The sequence below is a fragment of the Phocoena phocoena genome, chromosome 15, assembly GCF_963924675.1.
Source record: "Phocoena phocoena chromosome 15, mPhoPho1.1, whole genome shotgun sequence".
In the NCBI taxonomy this organism is placed as follows: domain Eukaryota; kingdom Metazoa; phylum Chordata; class Mammalia; order Artiodactyla; family Phocoenidae; genus Phocoena; species Phocoena phocoena.
In genome coordinates this window covers 28590369-28611168 of record NC_089233.1, presented here as the reverse complement: position 1 = coordinate 28611168, position 20800 = coordinate 28590369, and the positions used below count along the sequence as shown (strand labels likewise).

At 39.0% G+C, this 20800-nt stretch overlaps 1 protein-coding gene across 2 annotated transcripts in view; it reads right to left on the bottom strand.

Annotated features, from left to right (window-relative positions):
• Positions 1–20800, bottom strand: part of TXNDC11 (thioredoxin domain containing 11) — a 65479-nt gene that overhangs the window by 34462 nt on the left and 10217 nt on the right. For both annotated transcript variants that reach the window (XM_065892370.1, XM_065892369.1), the window contains exons 3-5: positions 20177–20274; positions 16591–16720; positions 5532–5625 (exon numbers count right to left, since the gene is read on the bottom strand). In XM_065892370.1, coding sequence (XP_065748442.1) covers positions 5532–5625; positions 16591–16720; positions 20177–20274 — 322 coding nt within the window. The remainder of the gene's footprint in view (positions 1–5531; positions 5626–16590; positions 16721–20176; positions 20275–20800) is intronic.

Below are 20800 nucleotides of genomic sequence, written 5' to 3'. Positions count from 1 at the left end.
ATTACTTCTTCCTCTAAAAAATTCATTACAACTATTTTCCAAAGGTGTTCCTTAGAAAACTAATGCCTCAAGGTTCCCTGTCAACTATGTTTAGGAATTCCTAAAGGTGAATGAAGGGAGTGGAAACGACGTCTTTAGTTAACAGTTTAGTGTATTTTGAAGATCACATTTAAGTATCATGTGAATTTCAATTCAATTCATGAGAACTCTAGTGTCAGGGGATGGCGAGAAGCCAAGAAAAAAGAGTAAGGAGAATGAGCCAGGCAGGGACTCCATCCAGTCCAGTGGGAGTGAGTCCTGCACACTGGTCTATGGAACCTGAAAGGCCAGGCATGAGGAGAAGTGGTGGCGGGAGGGGATCCAAAATGACTCAACATCCCTCTGCCAAAATCACTCCAACCTGAGCAATTTCAAGGTAAAGTATCATTTAACTAGTCATTCATTCAAACTTTTAGTTAATTGTTAAGAGTTGTAGGAGAAAGACAACAAAACCTTGGCCTCAAGGCGCTCAATAAATACTGTCTGAACAAACCAGCTCAAATTTTGGTGGGACAGACGTGCAGTCAGTTCCACAGCGAGAACACCATGCAGTACTGTCATCCCTTGGTGTCCACAGGGAATTGGTTCCAGCCCCCCATTCCCCTTGGATACCAAAATCCATGGATGTTCAAGTCCCTTATATAAAATGGCATAGTGGGCTTCCCTGGTGGCACAGTGTTTGAGAGTCCACCTGCTGATGCAGGGGACACGGATTCGTGCACCGGTCCGGGAAGATCCCACATGCCGCGGAGCAGCTGGGCCCGTGAGCCATGGCTGCTGAGCTTGTGCGTCCAGAGCCTGTGCTCCGCAACGGGAGAGGCCACAACAGTGAGAGGCCCGCGTACAGCAAAAAAAAAAAGGCATAGTATTTGCATGTAACCTATACACGTCCTCTGGTATACTTTAAATCACCTCTAGATTACTTATAACAACTAATAGACTGTAAATGCTAAGTAAACAGTTCTAATTACAACATAATGCTATGGAAGTAGTTGCCGGGTACATGATACATTCAATTTTTGCTTTTTGGAGCTTTCTGGAATTTTCTTTTCCCTAATATTTTCGATCCAGGATTGGCTGGATCCAAAAGTAAAGAACCTGTGGATACGGAGGGCCAACTACACAAAAAACAGCAGGTATGGAGTGCTCCAGGAAAAGGGAAGAGGAAGACCTGTGTCTGCTAGTCGGTCAAGGTACATACTATCTGGTGTAGATGCTTTTAAGAAAACAGACACAGCACTTACTTCAGGCGCTTTCAGCCAATGGCTTTCTCATTAAACTGCTACAGATTTTCAGACTATTACTTTATTCACACACAACGTACTTCACACATGATGTGGCCTTGTAAAACAAGCATTTACCCTTACCTCCACCCTCTCCAATTTTACAGACAGAGAAACTGAAACACAGAAAAGTTAAATGTTTTGTTCAAGTTTATAACCCTGACAGGGGTAGACAAAGGCTAAGGACCAGATACTGCCAGATCCCAGGCCACTGCTTGTCCCCCAGGTGGCACTGCATTCCTTTTGAACAAAATTTGTTGCAAATTTTCTCTTTTAAAAAGGTCACTGGGGCTTCCCTGGTGGCACAGTGGTTGAGAGTCCACCTGCCGATGCAGGGGACATGGGTTCGTGCCCTGGCCCGGGAGGATCCCACATGCCGCGGAGCGGCTGGGCCCACGAGCCATGGCCGCTGAGCCTGTGCATCCAGAGCCTGTGCTCCGCAACGGGAGAGGCCACAACAGTGAGAGGCCCGCGTACCGCAAAAAAAAAAAAAAAAAGTCACTGAATCATAACAGAATATAACAACATTTTACCAGAAGAGATTTTTACAGTAAATAATGAAATAATCATAAGATGGAAGAAAATCAAGTAAGCAACTTAAAAATATCAGCCCCTCTACCAAATTTTCTTTAGGCCTGTCTGCCAAGATCAAAGGTGGAAAGGCTCCAAGAACAGGCTCTGCAGTCTGGGAAGAGTGAAGAAGTACAAGAGATGGGCTTCCCCAGGATCCTGAAACACACAGACTGCCAGCCCACAGTTAATCATTCAGCACTTTAAAAGGATTAACCATTAATGAGGGATGTGTAAGACCTTTTACAAAAAACTGAAAGGAAGATTTGAATAAATTAATATCATGCTGTGATCCTAGAAAGGGAAGCTAAGTTTTATGAACATGTCAATTACCTCTAAGTCAACCTAAACATTTAATAAAATTCCAACCCAAATTCAGCCAAATGCATAGATGGATATAAAAGAATATTCCATAAAACACCAGAACTAGAGGACACAGAGTCCAGAGTTCACCAGGTAATTCCTTACAACGTAAAAAATGAAATTATATTTACTCGTATAAAAAGAGGGATCTAGACCAAGAGAAAACACAGAAATAGACCCAATTACATATTAGAAAATATTTTGTGATAGAACAGGCATCATCAAGATGAAGGATAAAGAAAGCATTATTTTGTGAATGGTGCTAATTGATTAGCCAATAAGAAGGGAGGAAAATCAATTATGTTCTGTATTTTAAGCCAAAGTAAATCCAGGCAGCATAAAGTGCCAAATAACTTTAAAATTCAAAAAGAAGTGAACTAATTAGTGACCAGATTTTTCTAAAAAAAAAATCAAGAAAAAGAACCACAGATTTAACTACATGAAAATATAGAACTGCTAAATAAAAAATGATAAAGGTAAAATGGTTAGGAAAATAATGGACAGAAATATAACAAAAGGGTTACTGCCCACACCACCTAAGAGGAGGGCCGACATCAACTGACAAATCAGGACCAAGTTGGAGAGCAATAGGTAAAGGACACAGGTAACTGAGATGTCCCCTCTCAGCAGCCCCACAGCACCCAGGCAGGATGCTTCATATATGGTACATTCTCAAAATACCTGTAGACTGATGGCCAGCTAGCTTCAAGAAACGAATGTTAGACAGTGTCCTGGCTATTTCTAAGACAATTAAAAAAAAAAACATTTAGGCAATGGAAAGATGTGTATTTTATATATGCTTGTGGCTTGGTGAACCAGGAGATCTGCTTTCTACCACAACAGACTAAACAATTCGTCAGTTAAGCTCTCTATAACCAAATGTTAAGTGTGTCAAATGTTCCTCAGGCCTCAATTTGTGTAAACAATAGAAACACAACAATGACCTAGAATTTACATTCCAAACTGTCCCATTAAAAAAAAAATCTGCACATGTTTCTCTTACTTAACACTGGCTATTAATAATAAGTAAAATACCATTTGACTCCAGGGTAGGAGAAAGAAAAGGGGGAAAAAACCCAGATGCTCAAGGCAAGATTTATTTTAGGTAATCCTTCCAAATTTGTCTTTTTCTTCTAAAAATGGTTCATTAAGCTTAAGTGGGAGTTTACCCAAAAAAATGGGGTATAAATTATTCATTAGAATGAACTCAGTTCTTGCAAAGTTCATATGCAGCAGGATTTTATAAGACCCAACCAGAATCACAAGAGAGGGAAGAAATGTAGTACAGGTAAATTGAGCTAGATTTATTCTGAGAAGAAGTTTCATGTAATCATTTGTCAAAATTAGTGATTTGACCAAAAGGTTCATTTTGTACCTTCAAGTCGTTTTCATCCATTTATTACCTTCCTTGCTTAAAAAAAAAGAAAAAAACAAGGGTAAGTCAACTTTAAAAAAAAAAAAAGGGAGGAAAAGTATAATTTCTTATACTTAGAAAGGTTTTTCCAAAAAGAAGCAAAATTTTGGAAACCTCTGAATGAAAAAGATGAATCATAAACACACAATATAAGCCAACTGGATAACAAAACATCCTTCCAAATCTTGAAATAGCTTCTCCAACTCAAGTACTTGAATGCTGTCATCATTTTAGTGACTGACTGTAGGCTACCCTTTTATACAAAATCTTCAAAGGACTTTATTTAGTTTTCTAAGAAGATTTTTTTTTTCTAAGAAGATTTTTGAACATCTATCTGCTTAAGCTTATTTAAGTTGATAGTATTTTGTTTTCAAAATTCAAACTCTGACTCACTGAGCCTTCTTAGTCACCTGAAGCGGTGCAGCTCAAAGTCTTTCAAGTGGACAGAAGACACACCTAATGTGACAGCTTCAGTTCCTCTCCCAGAGTCCCCTGCATGAAAAGCATGAATACAGTAGATTCTCTATGTATAAAACCTTAAGACAACGGACATATTAAAATAGCCAGTACTATAATTATTTGACGTATTAATAGTATACTATTATAATACCCCCCCAAAATATTGAAGCAATGTAATATCCAGTAATAGGAGGATGACTACATATTTTTGGCTGACCTACTGAGGGCAAGATGACATGGCCATCAATCTGATCACTCATTTGGCAAATAGTGATTGAGCCCCTGCTATGTGCCAGATGCTGGAGAAAGAACACTAAACTGAAGACAGACAATCCCCACCCTCAGAAATCTCCCAGCCCAGGGAAGAAGACAGACAGTAAACAAATCATCTCATAACTATACATATATTGGGTGGGCCAAAAAGTTCATTCAGGTTTTTCCGTAAGATGTTATGGAAAAACCCGAACGAACATTTTGGCCAACACAATAAATACAAACTATGTTGAGTGCTATGAAAGAAAACAACAAATCTCTCTCCAGGGGGGTAGACTGTGGATGTGATATTTGAGCTGGAATCTGAAGGATGAATAGGGGTTTGACAGGTGGACAGCTGGGCCCTGGGGAGTGGGGAGGGAGAGGGCACATTTCAGGAAGAAGGACTAGCACAAAGGCCCTAGTGTGAGGAAGGAGGGGTGAGACTGGATACCAGTTAAGTGCCCACTGGCCTAGGGTAGAGGTGGGAAAGGGGCTTGGACCAGAGTGGGAACAAGGAGATGAGGAGCAGATCAAAGTATCTAGAAGAGAACTAACATAAGGTCATGGCTGATACAGAGAAACAACATGGAGCAACACGAAAAAATGGGCAACATGAAAAACGTTTAATTTAAAAAGTAGGACACTCAAATAATACATGATTTAGCTAAGTAAAAAAATATATATGGATTTGAGAATAGTGAACCTGGCAGTAGGCTTATCCTGTAACGTGACATGACTTTCATCCTTATAGAAATACTTCTTGAAGAAAATGTATTCCTAAATTATGATACATCCAACTGACAATACAACCACTGAAAACTTTGACCAAAATTTGTAACGCCACACAAAAAAAGAGATTATGATATAATAAAATTTGAAGTGCAAAATATATCATTGCAGACGCTGTGTGATCAAGCTACATTTTAAAAAATAATAGTCTCTAAACATTTAAGAGGCTATACTTGAAATAGCACAAAATTTTGTTTGCCAGTGCACCATAAAATAATGCAATTATTTAACACAAATACAGAGAAAAAGAATCAAGAAAACTAAAATATATAATCAGAAAGATAACATATGCAACAGAAAATATCAATATACAAACATTTCTATTCAAGTACTAATGTCTTAATATGAATCATGTTTACCTTTCTTTAATGAATGTAATGCTGAAGTGAAGAAGGTCAAATAACCAGGAGGCTGGGGTGAGCCACTGAACTCAAAGTACCCGAGTACTCCAGGCTGCAGAACAAGAGCAGAATTAGGTGCCTGGGGTATCACTGGTCACTGCGTAAAGGGAAATATTTCAAAACAAGAAAGACATGCCATTATAATTTAACAAATTCAATTTGTTGCATTTCATTTTTAAATAAGCCTTTGAAAAAAGTTGCCGGTTAGGGCTGACCTTTCCCTTCATTTAGACAACAAACAGGGCAGGGGATGGAGTGGCAGCAGCTTTTACAGAGGCAATTCAGAGCTGAAACTTCCTAAGCAGGTCTTTCCACCCTCTGTAGACAGTTCTCCTACATCCCTGGTTTGAAACCTCACTGTCAAGTTCAAGCACTCACTTGCTTTTGTTTAGCAACTCCAGGCAAACTAGGTCAATGATCTATAACCTTTCTTACATTTCTTCCTCAACCTCTTCCCCGCCTCACTCCAAACACACCTTCACACTTACTGGAAATCAGGCTACCTCTGACTGGCTCCACTGGTGCTCAAGGTCATCCTTTGAGGGGCTCCTTCTTCCCCACCACACGCGGAACCCAGCATTCCACAATGGCACCCCTCCTCTCTTGCCAGGTCAGTCTGCTGAGAGCCCTCTCGCTCCTCCACCCCAATCTCCACCTGCTCATTCCATTTCTCTAAGCTTAGCACAGAATACCCCACCATTCTGCCAAACCAATTAACTGTCCTCACCAGACACATTCTGCCTTCTTGTGCAGAATAATTTCTTCCTTCTTAGAAGGCCTTGTGGGCACTCGTTCTGTCTGGTTTTGTTCTATATGTTTTAAAAGCCCAACTGTGAGATTCTTGAGGAAAGAGTGCTGGGCTTGGAGTCAGAAGACCTAAGCTCAAGTCTGACAGTTAAATGATCTGGAGTGAATGAATGCTTCAATGTGAAGCTCAGTTTCCTCATCTGGCAAATGGGGACCATTCATCATGGGGTTACTGAGAAGAATGAGCTTGATGAACTATAAAGCACTTGGCAAATGTAAAGGGTTCTTTCTAGCCCTAAAACACACAGCACTATGTTTTTAATAAATAATTTTGGAGCTGATTTGATCATTGGGACAAAGTCAGATCCAAAAAGTACAACAGAAATTTAACCTGTTGGTAAAGTTTTAAATCGGTATGTTGTATAAAAGGGGAAATTTCTGATTGTAGTGGAACATACTATCTTTCAAATCTAAATCACCTGTTAATTCTAGTAAGATTCCATTTTAAATAGATTAACTGGTTTTCACTCTGGTAGAAACTGAGATGGTCAGAATGTTTGATCTTAACTTCTAAAAAAATCTAGCAAATAACTAATTTCTCAAACAACTGAGGAAATCAGAAAGTAGTCATTGAAACAGGATTTTCTTTTTTTTCTTTTTTTTTTTTGCAGTACGCAGGCCTCTCACTGTTGTGGCCTCTCCCGTTGTGGAGCACAGGCTCCGGATGAGCAGGCTCAGCGGCCATGGCTCATGGGCCCAGCCGCTCCGCGGCATGTGGGATCTTCCCGGACCGGGGCACGAACCCGTGTCCCCAGCATCAGCAGGTGGACTCTCAACCACTGCGCCACCAGGGAAGCCCCGAAACAGGATTTTCTTTTGCTAAACTCCTTAAAATGTTTTCAACAAGCTGATCCAGAATTGGCTCAATGTAGAATTATACAGTGTTTGGGTTCTTAAGGTTTCAAACCCAGGCTATGATGGTGTATAAGCCTTTCTACCATGAACAAAGGAAGACAAGATCTTCAGAAATTTTAGTCACTTAGTTAATACTGGATACAAGATAGAAATGAAAAGTAACAGAAAGAAAATAGACTCATTAGTTTCTTTCAATTCTGACCAATCTCCTAAACCAAAACCAAATGGAATAAATTGGTTCTAAATATTAAGAAATGTTTCATGGCTAATAATTAAATGAGGTGAGTTTCAACCTCTTCTCCCATCTTGTTATCTCAGGTGGCTTCACAGGAGGAGACATATGGCCCATAAACATGTATCTCTCTACATGCATGTATGCAACTACATATGTGTTTATGTAAATACACATTAATGGAAGTAAAAATGATGTGAATTCCGAGTCTTCATGAGAAACCCAGATTAAACCTTTAAAAATGAATAAAGGTTAGACCATTTGCAGGGGTCCTTTATGGACCTTTCTACAGTATAAGGGTTTATTCTTGTTGATGGTACCACTGCTACAGTTTTCCAAGGGGCTACATAGCTTCTATGAAAGAGCCTGTATCCTCAGAAGACCTGGTACTAAAATTTCCAAGTAGTGTGACCAAAGAAATTCCACAAACAATACAAACAACCCCATAAGTAAAATTATTATTACTTTTCATTGCCAAAGAAATGAAATGAAGATCATAAGATTAAACAACTAAATGAGAGGATTAAAAGTTGTATAAATTATAAAATACTAGCTCTTTGAAAAACAAGACGGGCTTCCCGGGTGGCGCAGTGGTTAAGAATCCGTCTGCCAATGCAGGGGACACGGGTTTGAATCCTGACCCGGGAAGATCCCACATGCCGCGGAGCAACTAAGCCCACGTGCCACAACTACTGAGCCCGTGCTCTACAGCCTGGGAGCCACAGCTACTGAAGCCTGCACGCCTAGAGCTCGTGCTCTTCAACAAGATAAACCACTGCAATGAGAAAGCCGCACACCACAACGAAGAGTAGCCCTTACTCTCCGCAACTAGAGAAAGCCCAAGCCCACGTGCAACAACGAACACCCAATGCAGCCAAAAATAAATAAATTAATTAAAAAAAAATATATATATATATAAAATAAAACACAAGAAACAGGCAAAGTATATTTTAGGTACTATTTTTCAAATATTCACAATACTGTGAGTCTATTAAATTTTGAAAAGTGGCATGTTTAAGGATATAACTTAAAATTAATATTTCAAAATAATAAAAAGAGGAAATAACGTGAAGTGATAGTTATCTGTTTATTTCTATTGCAAATTATCATTTAAAAGTTATTAAACTGGCTCTGGTTACACGTTAGGTAAAATAAATTTTGCAATCATTTCCCCAAAGTTTCAGTGTCTCTCCAGGCAAAGCTGTATTTGAGAAATGATTACACATTTCAGAGTTTCCTCCATAGTTCCTTCTTAAATCTGGAAAAAGGGAAGTTTGGGGAACAAAACATGCATATTCACACAGGTCTACACCCCTTGTTTGCTGGGTTGCAAATAAACCCAGGGGCTGGTTCAAAGCAGACACCTTGGCCCCTGCCTCTTACTTTTGAGGTTCTCTTTCAGGTGAGCGGGCCAAGCACGTGAGCCAGCCTGACCCTGGGCTGAGGTTGGAGTGGAAGGCTGCTGGCACGCAGGCTGTCCCTCTTCACTCTGATGCTCACCAACATGTAACGACGGTCCAACCGCAGGTTCCAGCTGCAGTGTTTCCATTAGTCCCTCCCAAATGCCTGGATGGCTGCCAGGTGAATAGAACAGCCACAGGAACCTAACTGCCAGCATTCCTCTTTCCTTCATTTGCCCAACTAATCAAAGGTGTAATCAGGACACACCACAGTCACAAGACACCTCCGTGCCCTCATCTCCTACCGCTCTCCTCTCTGCTCTGCCCCCCCCATCCTGTTCCTCCCTCAGGACCTTGGCACTTACTGCTCCTGCTTCCTGGAGCGCTTTCCCCAAATTTCCTCAGGGATGGATCATAGCACACAGGCTTCACTCTAAATATCTGTTCAAATGTCATTTCCTCAGAGAGGTCTTCTCTGTCTTCTAAAATAGTTATGCCCACCCTCCCTGCCCTCATATCTATCTTATGACCCATCTTTATTTCTCTTTGTAGCACTTATTACCTAATATTACCTTGTATGTTGTTTCCTAGGGCTGCCATAACAAATTATCACAAACTTGGTGGCTTAAAACAACAGAAATTTATTCTCACAGTTCTGGAGGCTAGCAGCCCCAAATCAAGGTGGCAGCAGGACTGTGCTCTCTCTGGAGGCTCTAGGGAAGAATCCTTCCTTGCCTCTTTCCTAGCTTTTGGTGGCTCCAGGCATTCCTTGGCTTAAGGCTGCATCACTCTGGTCCCTGATTTCATGTTCACAGGGCCTTCTTCCCTGTGGATTTAGGACCCATTCTAAATCCAGGATGATTTCATCTTGAGATCCTTAACTAATGACATCTGTACAGACACTATTTCCAAATAAGGCCACATTCTGAGCTTCTGGGTGGACACAAATTTTGGGGGGATACTACTCATCCCCCTACATCTTGTTTATTTATTTTCCTGTTTGTTGTCTATCTCCACATTTTTTTTTTCTTTTTTTTGGCACACTGCACAGCACGTGGGATCTTAGTTCCCCTACTGGGATCAAGCCTGCGCCCCCTGCATTGAAAGTGCGGAGTCTTAACCACTGGATTGCCAGGAAAGTCCCCTATCTCCATATTTTAATTCCATGAAACACAAGCTCTCACTTGTTCGTCACTACATTTGCAGCTCAGACAGTGCCTGGCACAAAGCAGGCACAAAATAAACATTTGTTAAAGACTGAATGGGGTAAAAAGATAAATAAGACAAAGCTCCTCCTCACCAAGTTTACAATTTAGTGAAGAACAAAACATGAGTACCAGATTATAACTTGATCCAGTCTGTGTGTTTCAACTCCATTTAATGATGTACAGTATATTCAGTACCTCCTATAATGAGGAGGCTGGAAATAGGCTATTTATAGGAGGCCAGCACATCCTCACCAGCATAAAATATTTATTTTCCTAAGTGAGCACCATTTGCAGTATGGCATAAATTTCCACAGATGGTGTACATGCCCTCTAGTGGCCAAGAGAATAGTTTACCTCAGTGTGTTTTTTTCCTCAGTGGTAACTGAAATATTTCTGCATTAATGTTAACTCACACTTAGAAAATTTAAAGCTACTTAATTCACAGTCGTATAGAACTATGAGTTAACAGAAACAGTATCAAGTTATGTGTGCAACATTCAGGGTACAAACAACCCTCTTACTAACAAACAACAGGATAACAGCAGGTACCAGGCAGTCTACTATGTTTTTCTCCGAAGGGCTCAGGTTTCTGTCACCTGGTAATTTACCCAATGCCCTGCTTCTCCCTCCAAACAATCCCCAAGCCTTCTCCTATCTCACTTAAAACAACTTGGTTTACCAAAACTGCTAAGAACAAATGAATGGATGTGTACTAAATCACTGCTCTTAAATTATAGAAATTCATGAAAAGATTTCAAAAATATTTTGGCTACAGATATAAGAGTTCTAAATAATACTGTTGGCATTTGGTGGGTAGATTATAAGGTACATATCAGATAATTCTGTCACATTCTTTAAACTATAAAAAAGAAAGCATTATTGATGTAGAAGCTACCGACATTTAAGACAAGTATGTCTAAAAAATACTGACAAATGAGCACTAAAACTGTGACCGTGAAAGTGACATTACCATATTTGGTTCTATTCCCTTTCCAATCAACTTAATGTCTATCTAAAATAAAAATGACACTGGGTTATGTTTGCCTATGTTGTCCACAAGTAATAAATTAAATTGTCCTGTCTGTATCTTAAATATGCAGGAAGAACTTTCAAGGAAGAGGAATTCTACAACTGGAGTAAATGAAGGAAGCAGAATTTCTTAACATGGTTTGCAACAAGATGACTTAAAGTTCCTGATCTCCCTCTGCAGTGTCCACCAGAAAGTCCACTTAGTTTTTAGCTACATTCATTATTTATAAGGCAGGTATGATTTTACTGCATATCTGGGAAGAAAATTCTGGACTCTACCCAGCTTCAATACTGTGATTATCATACACAGAACACTCCCAGTTCTGCAGAATAAATGCTAATGACCCAATTAATAACAGGAAATGGTAAAACTCTACTGCTTTAACAGTAAGTCAATAGCCACGGCCCATCCTTTATCACTAATTATTCTTAGAACCATTCCTAAAGATGAAGGAAAAAAGTTAGTCAAATTAAGAAGCTGACTTTCAAAATTTTTCTTTTATGAAAAAGGAAGATTCAAAAAGGACATTAAATAATTAAATATTCAAAGTTTTAACCTCTAGATACATAGTGAAGTTTCAAGTCAGAGACCTTAAACATTCCTTTGTGTACACGGAAGAATTTTGGGAGCCAGAAGACCTAGGTTACAGTCCAGTCTCCACTTAGGGTACATCACACCCAGTCTGTACCTTATCTTCTTGATCTGTTGAAAGGATCTACAATTTCCATCTGTCTCACATGGCTGTTGGGAAGATTAGAAGTAAAAGCACTTGAAAACTGAAGAGCACTTACCAATGAATAGTCTACTCATTTTTTGTTTGCTAACAATGTCTAAAGTATTTTGGAATCTACAGAATAAAGTATTTGAACCGTCACTTTTTTTTTTTTTTTTTTTTGCGGTACGCGGGCCTCTCACTGTTGTGGCCTCTCCCCTTGCGGAGCACAGGCTCCGGACGCGCAGGCCCAGCAGCCATAGCTCACGGACCCAGCCGCTCTGCAGCATGTGGGATCCTCCCGTACCAGGGCACAAACCCGTGTCCCCTGCATCGGCAAGCGGACTCTCAACCACTGCGCCACCAGGGAAGCCCATAACCATCACTCTTTTAATGTCTTTCTACAATGTTCAGTAAATTAAAGGCAAAATTGTTTTCCTAAAAATTACATCTGGGGGAACTAAGATCCCACCTGCTGTGGGGCAACTAAACCTGTGTGCCACAACTAGAGAGCCTGTGCACCAGAACTACTGAGCCCGCTCACTCTAGAGCCCCCGCGCCACAACTAGAGAGAAACCCATGCACCACAACAAAGAGCCCGTGTGCCACAATGAAAGATCCCGCATGCTGCAAGGAAGATCCCACGTGCCGCAACTAAGACCCGATGCAGCCAAATTAAAAAAAAAAAAATTGCATCTGGTTTCAGTGTCATATTTTATAAACATAAAAGTATGGAGAATGATGCACAATCTGATTTGGGTAGGTTTGAGATATCTAAGTCAAATAAAATATTTTCCATTGGTTAAAAACTTCTACTCTTCTAGGTAATTCATTATCAAATCATCTGAAACAGGCTTTTAAAAGGATTCATCTGTAGGACTTACAAAAATTCAAACCAAGCTAGAATTAGAGCATTCCTCTTTATAATAGCAATAGAAGCGTATGTGAATAGAGTTCAGTATACGTATAATAAAAGTTTATGTCAATATAAGAAGTTGTTAATTTCAGGGTATCATCACTTCCCAAGTAATAAACCCTAACTACACAATCTTATGATGATCCAAACTGTTCACAAATATCTGGATTAGAGATAAACTTATGAGTAATCAATGTGTGCTTTTAAAATGAGGGGAAAATTATCAAATGCACTCCTATAAGACGTCACAAACACATCTAGAGATAGAAGCAAAAAACAAAGCCATCCTAACAAACCTTAGAAGTGCCACAGAAACATTAAATAATTATTTCAGCCCAATTTTGGTATACCTAAATTTAAACACATTTGATATTGAAATCTATATAAAAAATATAAATTAGGAGACAAGGCTCTTGATCAAAACAAGTATCTTTCATACTAAGACTTTTTAAAATCATCAATACCCTTAACATATTTAGGATGCATACTTTTTAGGGGGGTGATTGTGGTACAGACAAACAATTTGAGTAGAAAGTTGAATATCACGGACATCTATTGATGACAACATAACTCACTCCTGGCTCTAGCTCCCCACAGGTAACACTCCAGAATTTTCTAGTTAAGGCACTGCTTAATTTTCATCTTCTTTCTACTGATACTGCTATAAGCAGATAAACTTGCAACAACTAGATTGTGGCATTCTGTGTGCTACATGAAAAAACGTGTTTATACTAGGACCTGTGGGGCATCCTTAAGGCCTTATTTGGGGAAACAATAATGGAGAGCAGTGGCTCTCAACTGAGGTGATTTTGCCCCCCTAAGGGGCATTTGACAATGCCTGGATATTTTTGGTTGTCACAAGTAAGAGGGGGGTGCTACTGGTAACTAGTAGGTGGAGGCCAAGGATGCTGCTAAACATCCTGCAAAGCACAGGACAGTACCCCAACAACACAGAATTATCTGATTCCAAATGTCAATAACGCCGAGGTTGAGAAACCTTAATTTAGAGGAATGTCTGAAAGTATATTATGCTCCAGAGTGGGGCCTCCCAAAATTCCTTTATCTTTCCTATTTATTTAACTATCAAAAACCATGACAGTGGTTTCATTTCTGGATCTGGAATTTTGTCTTTACATTATCTTACAGAGAGTAAATGAAATTGATATCATTTCTTCCTAGGCAGTATTTGGTATGTTTCACAAGATAAATGGCTTCACATCTGAAACCACGCTGGGCATGACTCCCTAGTTCTTTCACAATTAATCAAATACTGCCTCTTGCCAACCCAACAATTTCATCTCCGTGAAAAGAAGCCCAGCAAAGATGATTCTAACGTGATAAAAGCCATGTACAGCTTTCGGGAGGCACTTGAAAGGCTGACAGAAGCTATACAGCGTCCCAGCTTGGCAGCACTCTCTTGGGTCTCATCTTAAAGGCAGTCTCATCATTGCTGTACATCTTCTAATTAAGTGGGCTGCCAAAAAACAACCTTGAGTAATGTGTGGACTCAATGTCAGACTTGGAGCATAATCTCTGAAAGTGCTGCTGGAAAGCAGGTACAAAGAATGCAGAGGCTCAAGGTCAGGAATCATCCTGGCTGCTCAGTCATAACCATGCACTTGTCTCCCCTGCAGATCCAACTACAAAGACACTACAAACATCTTAGAGGCAATAAATAAAAAAGGAGTAGAAAGATCTCTGACACAGATGCTCAAAGGCATTGTGTCAAAAATACTTTCCCAACCACAAATGATGAACCTTCTTCTGTCTGCCTCTTTCCAGCCTCTAAACTTCACCAAAGCCAGCAGTCAGGAGGGATTATCTGAGCCAACTCCCTTATTTCAGAGATGAGAAATCTGCATAAAATGCAGAAATCACAGATTTCTGTCAGGGCTAAAACCCAAGCGTCCAGAGTGCTAGCTGAGTCCGTCTTATCACATGACCTCTGCTAAGAACTGTCTCAGGACTCTCTGGATACAAATCTCTGATAGAGCTGGATATAATAATAAAGCCACCTCTCTGTGCTCTTTTAAGGCTAAACAATCTCAATTTTTTCCACACTCTTTTGGTGTGGGGTAAGTACATGCTGTATGCTATTTGATGTTCCACAGCTCTTCTCCCATTTCTTTATTTTTTAGAAGATACTGACTGAAAATTTAAAGAAAAATACAGAGGGTACCAATCTGGGCATGATGTTCTATGAAAGTCCCAACAGAAGCTAAGCTGAAGGAAGAACTCTTGGCCCTTAAAGGTCATTTTTTATCACCTTAATTACAAAACAAACAAAAGGTGTTTATATCAATGTAAGTTGGGAATTCCGGCAGGTGCTGTGCACATTTCGAACTCTCTCAGTAGTGCTAAATATCCAGGATTTTTCCACAATGTCATTTTCACTGATAAAATTTCATTTATTAGGACTACATCCTAGCAGGCATTTCCTTTTTTTTTGTTTAATCTCATCCCTGTTTTACAGATGAGGAAATGGAGGCATAAAGAGGTTAAGTATAATACCAGCCGGAGGCCATACAGCTAATAAGGTGGAGATGAGTTTGGATTCAAGTCTGTCCAAGTCCTGATTCTTCACCATTTTGCTGGACCACCTCCAGTGACTGCTTGTCATCTGGTGCAAATCTATGTGAAAACCCACATCATGCAATCATTGCACCTAAAAGTTAAAAGGAATCTCAAGAAAACCCTGTTCCCGGGCCCTGACGCCTGACAGATGAGTGACCTGCCCCAAGTCACAGACCCAGTTAGCGCTGCCAAAGGGACTAGGCCCAGGCGCCCTGCCTCCTACTATAGCTCCTGCCCAAGTGCCTCCCAGGCAAAACGGGAGCAAGCCCATGAGGGGCACAGAAACCCACCCTTTATCCACATAAGAGTCAGGAAGCATTCACCCTAATGCACATCTGACAACTACAAGCAGAATAACTAGATAGTAACACTGCTGCTTAGGGAATCTGCTAATAGTTAACATAAAGTGTCCCTAACATAATTGAAAAAAGCTGTAAATGATGTTCTAGGGAAAGAAATTCACATCCTACCTACATAAAATATACATAGTGTAAAAGGTAAACTTCAACTGAGTGACAATTGTTAAATTCTGAATTACTGAGGTGTGGATTCATATGGTTTTTATCTCTGTCAGGTACTTATGGTCTTGATTTTGTTGTAGCTAAGCATCATTTTTACTTGTGCCCCAGTATGATTTTATACTTGATCCAATGAATTTTTTTGTGGAACTATTTTTATAATTTACTGAGATTGTTTTAAGCTTTATACTGGCCTCTCAATAAGCTGTCCTGAACACACACTGAGGATCCTACCAAAATAATCCATCAGGGGTTGACTGGCAATGGGAAAGCAGTAGAGAAGCCATGTTAGGAAACTTCCTGTTAATGAACCTTGAAATTGTTATGCACTTAATAAAACAGAAAGGAACATATTCCTAGTTTTGTTTTGCTTTTTTAAAGCTAAACTACAACTGACAAGAAAAACCAGGGATCTGAGTAAAATGCTGTAAGCAACAAATAAAATTTTTAGAAATCTGTAGCTGCATAAAAATTATAAGTTAATTTTTACATACTCTGACTTAATTGTGAGACAAACTGAAAGTTTGTTAAAAATTCCTGAATAAAAATTAGACAAGGTTTTGCAAGTATTTTACTCTCTAAAAACTCACTTGGCCAAACTATCCCTATAATCAAGTATCTCAAAAAGCATTTAATTGGGGCTTATCTCTAATGTGATCTTTTAATTGCTACAAATCAGGAGGTATAAAGACTCTTCTAATATAAACAATCCAATGCAACCCAGTGAAGCCTGGGGGAATGGGAGAAGATAGGAAAGATAGGTACCTCATAGTTTGAGAGAAAATCTAGTAATTCTGATTGAGATGGGATGTAGAGAAGTGGTTTCATCACACGGCGGACAAACTTCTCAATGTAAACAGCACTCATGGGGCCTTTGTATTCGATTGGTCCAAAACTAGTACCAAAAAAATAAAAATTAAAAATAATACACCACGCATTAAACCTGTAATATATACCTGAAATCATCAACATCACAAAATGAAAAAGCCTTGCTTTAGGATCCCAACTGTTTCATATGTAAGTAGCCTTCCTTGTCTCAGGAGGTAACTGGAGGGCCAATTAAGAACAAGCATTTTATGTAAGGGGGGGTACAAGGGGCCGTTACTTTTTTATATGAGCGTAATTCTGAAAACTGAATTTCAGATCAAAGAACATTCATTCTAGTCTCTGAAAAAAATTAATTCTCACAATATTTCTTTAAAAAACAAAACAAAACAAAACAAAACAAAACAGACGACCCTGGAAACTGACCAAATGCCAAAGGATTCCAGGATCTTAACTACACAATTCAATTGGGGGTGGGGGGATGTAGGGGCAGACTTTCCAAGTCACTCTAAAATAAGGAACAAGTTGAATAGTTGGTCCTTGGCCTACTAAAAAGTAGTTATTAAATATTCTTAGATGCACTTACGCGAAGGATCACTAAATGAAACTTAAACCTATTTAAAGCTTTATTACAACAACAAAAAATTATATGAAGGTATGAAATCAGAGACCTATACAAATGATCTTCCTTATTTTCCCCTCCCGTTGTGCTTGGGAATGCACAGGAATTTGATTTAGTATTGCTAAGCAATGCTTCCAACATTCAGTTATCCTAAGCTAATCAGAATCCTCACATGGCTTTCTTCAATCTTGCACAAAAGAGACATTGCTCAAATATAATTGGATGGTATGTGGTGGGGGTGAGGGAGTATGGTGAAATTCACCAATTCCATAACCATTCTTCTCTCTAAATAGAAATTGACATTAAGCTTACCTTTAATAGCAACAATAGAGCACAGTAAAGAAATGTATAAATGGTGATCACGTAACTATAATATATGGTTACAGAAATTAACACACACATATAATGTGATGAGATAAACACAATTCTTCGGTGTGCACTGCAGAATATGATACCAGACAGAGGAATATTAGCATGAAAAAAGTAAAAATAGCATTCTACATGCACAGCTGAGAGACTGGGTGAACAATTCTGTCAATCAAGACTTACTACAACTCATTTGTTAACTAATTCAAGTTTTAAAATTACTACCACCACCAACCCCATCAACCACCACCAATTTTTAATTTAAAGGAAGAAATCAAAAAAATCATCTGATAACCTATTTTGTTGAGCAAAAAGGAGGCAAGTGATCTGGAAACCTCGTTACTCAAGCAAACAGGCTCTGCTGAGGTTCCCTGGTACCGTGTTACAAGGGTCCCAGTGACTCGTAATGAGACGATCCCAGGATGCAGGATGTAGGACACGTTTTGCCAACACACTATAGCCATTGCCTTAGAACAAGCTGATCTAGGGCAGCTGAACTCTGCACAGAGTGTTTTGAGAAAACTACTCCCTGCTTCAGAGCCTTTTATAAACTGCCTTTGTAACTGGCATCAATACAAGCCAAAAAATGGAATCTACTTTCACAAAACAGAAAAGCCTGCTAATTTCTGTAAGCAGGTACTACTAGTTAAGCCATTACACAAACAGTAGCAGCAAGAACACACACAAACAGCAGTGGTCTGTCCAGTGATGAGACTCAAGGGCCATATTTGCAACCACCATTAGCCAAAAGAACCTCAAGACTACCAAATGCTCACAAGAGAGTTTAGTTGAAGGAACACATTCATTCATATGTATATGTATAAAACAGAGGACTTGAAGATTCTTAAATAGAATATGAAAAGGCTACCTTTTGGGTATCTCTGTGCCTTAGCACTTTCTTCTATTTTTGGGACATCGGGAATGGTAGATGTTGAAACAGGTATTAATGGGTCTGAACTGACTTAAACAAGTAAAAGTTTAACAGGCAAAGATGAGGGGCAAGCACTTCAAGGCAAGTACCAGCCTCAAATTCCTCATGTGTAAAATGAGACGGCTGGACTAAGTATTTCTAAAGTTCCTTTCGTGTCCTTCCAATCTTTCTATAAAACTAAGAAAACAAATAGTGCAAGACAATGTTACACACCCACATATCCCAAAATGACATTTGTATTCAATTCAAGGGAACTCTTGTTATTTTAATGTCACATCAAGTTAAGTCTACCTCTGGGCAGCTGGCTTGGTTACATAGAGTTGCACGACCTACACTCCCTGCTAGCCATCTGTGCCCTATTTCCTATTTCGAAAAAAAGAAGCGCAGGGATCTCTCCAGGGGAAGCTTATCGCCCATTACACAGCACTGACTTTGAGATCCTTCAAGTATAACACCTTATACTTACCTTCTGGAAAACAAAAAAAAGTAACCATCAGAAAGTTACGCTGAGAAACTGTTCTTATACCCAGAGGAAAATCTGAGGGTGGAGATAGGGTAGGAAAGCGTGTTTTTGCCCAAATACTATTTAATAGCTCCTGAGAAACAATACTCTGTTCCACACAAAGTTTATGTTAGAGACATGGGAGTGAGCTGCAAGATGACAGATAATCCACAAATGATAGTCTGTTGATGTTTGTAATAAATCCCCATTGATTAAGGCCCAGGAATTTTAGAGGGAGGAAATAAAGCCTAAAAAAGTAAAGCTCTTACTGGTGAACTCTTCTTAAACCATTTTACAGTAACAAACTTCAAGCCAATTACAAGCAGTAACAAACTTCATGCCAATTATACTACACAGAGTCCAGAATCCCATCTCCTGTCTCCAAAATCCTTCAAGTCAGATTTTAGACATAACTTAACACCCACAGCAAGGTCTAGGCAGTTCTCCAAAATGAAACACCAGTATTTCTGCAGCAAAATGAGTACAGTGGCACCTGATGTGGTATAAAGACGATAGGTGGCCTCTTGCTACTTCAGGCCAGATGAACGCATTTGGGGACAAGTTCACGGAAGTCTTTCAGGTTTTAAAATCTCTCTGGATTTCAGGATGATAGATTATAGGATTGCGGACTTGTAGTCTTTTTCTTCCCAATTTGAAAAGATGTTAGATACTCTCTTGACTATGCTATGCTGCCAGGTAATGGGATAAGGACTTCTGTACATTTTTATACCATAAAACACTTTTCAAACATTTGAAATGTTCAGCCACACAATGGAGTAACTGGTATAATAAAAACAATACTATCGAATATGTAATGACATGAAAAAGTATTCACAAAATAAAGAAAAAGCAGTTGAAGAGATAGTATTACTACATGATCCCATTTTTTAATTAAAAAGGGGGGGGTGGATATGTATATTCACAGGAGGATATAAATCAAAACACACAGTGATTATGTGTTTATGAATGGCTAATAAAATCACAGACCCTTTTATTTATTTTTGCTTATCTGTATTTTCTCAATTTTCTACAATGAATATAACAAAAATCACTTTGAAACTGATAAACTTAATTGGAATTAGAATCGCTACTTGAAAGTTCTTACCTCCGATGATACAGATATATTACAGGAAAATAAAAGAAGTGTTTCTGTTTTCTGCATTTCCCCTGATTCCACCAACAGTTAACTGCGACAAACAACACCTGCAAGCCAAAGAAGGTTTCAAATAACTATAAACAGCAACTGAAAAATTGCCAAGATTTAAAAGATAAAATTATAGAAATGGAACAATTCCTCTCTGAAACAGAAAGTATTAAAAAAATTGTTTTTTGAGTGTTCAAAGAAGGTCATCATTTACCACGACAAGGACAAACAAAGACACCTGTCCATAGTGTCCAGCTAGGACTCTGAATATTTTGGAGTCTGGCCCAAGAGGAGAATGATTTGCTTCAAATTCTGAAGTGAATGACACCAGCAAACTTTTTCTAAGCATGGTTACACTAAAACTCAGTAGTAGGATGTGTCTTTTCTTAGTCAAACTGAGCATCTGAGAAGGAAAAAAATCTTACCTACAGATGAAATATCACAAATTTCAAAGGACCATTTTAAAATTTTTAATAACTATATTAAAAATGAATAAAGATAATAGATGACTAGAGCTATGCTCTAAAATGTACCATTAGATAGCAAAATATGGATTAAGTATGTGTTTATAGGTAAATGCTAAAG